This window comes from Durotheca rogersii (genome assembly GCF_024521655.1).
Source record: "Durotheca rogersii strain YMJ 92031201 chromosome Unknown GGS23scaffold_43, whole genome shotgun sequence".
NCBI classification, from domain to species: domain Eukaryota; kingdom Fungi; phylum Ascomycota; class Sordariomycetes; order Xylariales; family Xylariaceae; genus Durotheca; species Durotheca rogersii.
Window position 1 is genome coordinate 116,401 of NW_026251274.1, and position 4,647 is coordinate 121,047.

At 43.2% G+C, this 4,647-nt stretch overlaps 1 protein-coding gene across 1 annotated transcript; it reads left to right on the forward strand.

The window, feature by feature from the left end:
* Positions 1 to 3,002: 3,002 nt before the first annotated feature.
* On the forward strand, positions 3,003 to 4,446 carry GGS23DRAFT_607977 (SET domain-containing protein; the record flags this gene model as incomplete). Its single annotated transcript, XM_051520135.1, has 4 exons — positions 3,003 to 3,719; positions 3,774 to 3,799; positions 3,860 to 3,948; positions 4,037 to 4,446. The coding sequence occupies 4 exons, from the start codon at positions 3,003 to 3,005 to the stop codon at positions 4,444 to 4,446; spliced, it is 1,242 nt and encodes a 413-aa protein (XP_051367505.1).
* Between the last annotated feature and the right edge of the window lie 201 nt (positions 4,447 to 4,647).

Consider the following 4,647-nt stretch of genomic DNA (forward strand, 5'->3'; position numbering starts at 1 on the left):
TAAAAAGGCCGCGTATCCTTTAAGTAAACTATAACGCGCGTAATATTACTTAATAACGCATTAGCCTCGGTACTTTTAAGGTTTTCTAACGCTTACTCGAGATTTTACCGCGTAATTTATTATTACTAGGCGCCTTTTCTTCTTACGAAATATTTACTTATTATTATTACTTATTAACGTATAAGTATATTAAGTGCGATAAAGCGGAAAGTAAGGTATTACGCGAATCGATTATCGCGCTAACGTATAACGTATTATACCTAATCGTCGAAATCGATCTTACGTTACCTTAGATATATAAATTTAGCTTCTTTACGCGGAAATAAGGTAGGAAACGCTAATAAAAATAACGTAATTAAACGTATGAACTCATTAATAAGAATCTAGCGAATAAAAGGCATAGATAGATAGTAGGTACCTATAAGCTTAACGGGATAACCTTTAAAAATAAGCGCCCCCTTTAATTCTAACTTTAAACGCTTTATCTTAGTTTATTTTAACGTAACGTTTAATATAATAGATTTATCGTATTAAGCCTCTAATCCTTTTAGGTCGCCTTTCGTAACTAGGTTAGTTTAAAGCGCTTAACCGTTATCGACGAAGTTTTAAATATTAAGCTACTTAAAAATAATACCGTCGTTAAGTAGTTCTTTTAACGCGACGCGATTTTATTTAAAGTCCTTATAACCCGGGTAATTATATCTTAAATACTTAAGCCATACTTCGATAACGCGCCGGCGTACTTTAAACTTAGTTCGAAACTAGGTTATTTACTTAGGATTTTACGCTAGCTCGCGTAAGCGTAATAAAACGTTATTAAGATATTAAGGGAAAAGGGGAAGATGGTCGTATACTTTACTAACGTTACGTATAAAGTATACGACGTAGCCGTAATATTTATATTATTAGCCGCGGATTATAAGTATATTTATTATTACGTAAACCTACGTAATAAGTAGTTCTTCGATTATTATTAGCTCTAGTAATAAATTAAAAGAAGGAAGGATATTAAAGTTAAAATAATTACCTACGTTAAAAAAGAAGGGCTTATTTACGTACCTCTTCTAGTCTTTATTACGATAACGCTTATAGATATCCGCGGTATTTAAATCTATATTAAATTGATATCCCTCGTAACGATTATAGTATTTACGTCGTTCCTATTCTAGCGCTAATTAAAACCGTATTAAAATCGTATAATCGGTATCGCTAACCGCGTTAACGTTAAGGTCTTTCTTTTACCGTAGCGGCTTAATTATAAACGAACTTTAACGATTTAAAACGCTATTAAGTTCCTAAGAGCGAGCGGTATTTAAGGAGAAGGTCTAATTAAAAGCTCGGCCTAAGCGCGGTTACTCTCGCGTTAGTTCTAGTATAAACGCGCGTAAAGGTCGGCCTCGACGAACTAGCTCTCGCGCTTATTTTAACGTAGGCGTACGTAAAGGTCGGCCTCGACGAGCTAACTCTCGCGTAAGTATTCGAAAAAGTCGCCCTCGGGGCGCTAGTTCTAGCGCTACCGCTAAATCCGCTAGTTATAATTATACTATTAACGAAGAAAGTAAAGGAATAAGAAAAGGGTTACCGCTATTACGTCGGGTTACCTTATACCGTCTTCGAATTTACTATCGTAATACGTTACCTACGCGTAAAGCTACTTCTTTAGCGTTTAAATTATATAACCCGAAGTTACGCGGTAATAAAATATAATCGATAATAAGTAATATTTAATCGCGGAACCGGTTAAAGCGTTTTAAGCGTAGGATAAGATCGGGAATCCTATATACAATTAGCGGTAAAGTATAAACTACTAATAAAAAATACTAACCTAAGTAAGACGGCGTATGTTTTCGCGGCAAGATAGATAATTTTTTATAAATATAGCGTAATTTCGTAGATTAATAAATTACTTAATGGTTTAAATTCTTCCGTATATACGACATTCTTTAACTTAAAGCGACTTTATCTTAATTAAACTAAGAATAAATTATAGGGATAAATTATAAGATACGGAAAAGAATAGGAATTATATAAATAGAAGTAGAAACTTATAAATAAACGCATTAATAAATATACGTAGGGATTTTAGGGGATAATAAGGATATGCTAAATGAAAAAAACTTCATTTATCTCGCCGTTTTTATTAGGTATACGTATTTTTAGGAACCTATAACGCGTTTTTTAGCTAGTAAAAATAGAGTTTCCCCTAAATAACACCCTTTTACAGGGGTATTTACAGGGGTATTTAACCCCGTAATTAATCAGCATAATAAGGGGTTATGCGTATTATAACTATCCTCCGGATAGGATTAAAATCTATCCCTTCTAGCGTCTCTCCCATCAATGTGAGTTACCACGTGGCCTATAAGAACTACTCGGGTTCAGGAGGCGTAAGTAGAGGCACAGGTGTCCTCGGGACGGATATCGGATACATCGGATACATCATCACGGCCACCCCATTTACCCGGGTAGAGGATCGGCAAGGCCAAGACGGACGGCGGCCGACAGAGGCCAATCATTCGGGGACGACAATACAAGCCCGGCGGTTATATACCTAGGTAGAGACCCTCAGGACTAGGAAACCAGAAATATTCAGCAGGGTAGCTAGCTTAGCAGACGCGGGAATTTCGGAGCGTGTCGTTTCAACTGGGCTGGCTTGGGGAAATGGAATCGACTGTGTGGTCTTCCCTGCTTGGCCCATCTCTACTTCGGCATAAGCGGGCGTTTATACAAGCTTGGCCCTACTTGGCCCCTTTCATTCCTCTCGGCTGTTAGCTACCCCTTTTATCAGCCACCTAGAATATCATGCTTGCCTCTCCACTTAGATACTCGTTTCGGCCGCCGTAACCGAAAGCTAAGCATGGGAAGTAGGCATATCAACAAGCACATGGGCTGCATAGTCTGGTCTATAGGTGGGTATATATACACCGAATCCAGCAACGCTCCTCTGTGTTATCTTCGAGTGTTGTTCCCAACCCTCTTCATTCGGGTGACGCTGGCTAAGGATGTATAGCCGGACATCTTTATATAGCGTGTTTATACGCGCCTTGTTCCTCTCTCTGTTTAATGTGAGATTATGTGCTGCATTATATGGCCGCGATGCCGCTTCCGTCAGGCAATGCCCCCTAGACATGCCGCCAGGATTGCAGCGTCAGGCGCTATTGGGATGCCCACGACCCATTGACGATAGAACCACCTATGGGCCGATCGACTGGTCCCCCTGGACATACCCTCCTATGTGTCTTCAAACGGACGAATCACCAGCGACTAAGTACTGTGTTCTCACCAACCCAAGGTTTGGAACCCAAGGCATCAGCATCATCACAACGCCAGAAACGGCCGCAAACTGTATCGACATGCTAAACGGCGTAGACCATAGCCCACTTAGTAACGCCAGTTGCGAGGCAGCCTCCCGAATCGTTGACATACCTGGGAAGGGAAAGGGGGTGGTCGCAACACGAAATATTGGCCGCGCCGAGGTTATCATGGCTGATTGGGCTTCGCTGCTGGTGGACCTAGACTTCCCAACCCGCGTCAGGCGAACGCGGGGATACACACTCCTCCACAAGGCAGTGGATCAGTTACCAGACCCAGACCGTGTGCTCCAGCTTGCCCGCAGCAGTGCCTATTCGGCAGACATCATAGAAGACGTATTGCGGACAAACTCCTTCTCATACAGCTTTGCCGGGGAGCCGCATATGGCACTCTACCCCAATATTGCCGTGAGACAGGCCCACCCACAACCTGTACCTGCGGGAGGCTGACCTCACGGGCAGAGAGTCAATCATGCGTGCCGGCCCAAGTAGGGAAGATCGATAAAAAATATCTATGAATGGCTGAAGGAAGCTAACGTCGCCGCTAGTGCATTCGTAAGATTCACGCCAATAAGCCTAGCTGTCAGTCTCGTTGCCCTAAGAGATATCGAGGCCGGGGAGGAAATAAACATCACCTGTAAGTATGGCCGGACGGCGCGGCTCCGCCGACGTTACCATCGGGGGGAGTGGCTACTAACGAGATCGGATATACACGTCCTCTCCAGATATCCCCTTGGGAACAGCCCGAAACGAGAGGCAGGCAGCGCTGCGGAAGTGGGGGTTCAACTGTACCTGCAGCCTCTGCACGGCATCCAAGACCGAGATCGCTGCCTCCGACTATCGCAGAAACAAGATCAAAGCACTGGGAGAAGAAGTTATCCAGGCAATCGAAGTCTGGGACGGAACGAAAGCGGTTAAGCTCACTCAGGAGGTACTTGACCTGATGCGGATCGAGGGGCTCGTGCCACTCTACAGCGGTCAGTACGAGATCATGGCGCGACTATATTGGAAAGCGAAGGACGTAAAGACAGCGACTGAGTATGCTAGGATGTCGTTAGACACACTAGTAGACCTGGGATATTTAGAGGAGAACCCAGAAGCGTTACCGGCACTACTGAAAACCTTTGACGTATAAAAGAGGCAGAGTCTGGGGGGGGATAGAGACGTGGTGTTCTTGAAGTCATAGCTACTACCATACCATCTGTCACATGACCACGGGCCCCCCAGCCCTTACCAAAAAAAGCAAAAATCGCTGCTTTCCACCACGTATAACGTTATTAATATACGTTCCCAAAGGCTATGCATTACATTAAAATACGTTGTAGCACTCCGCGCC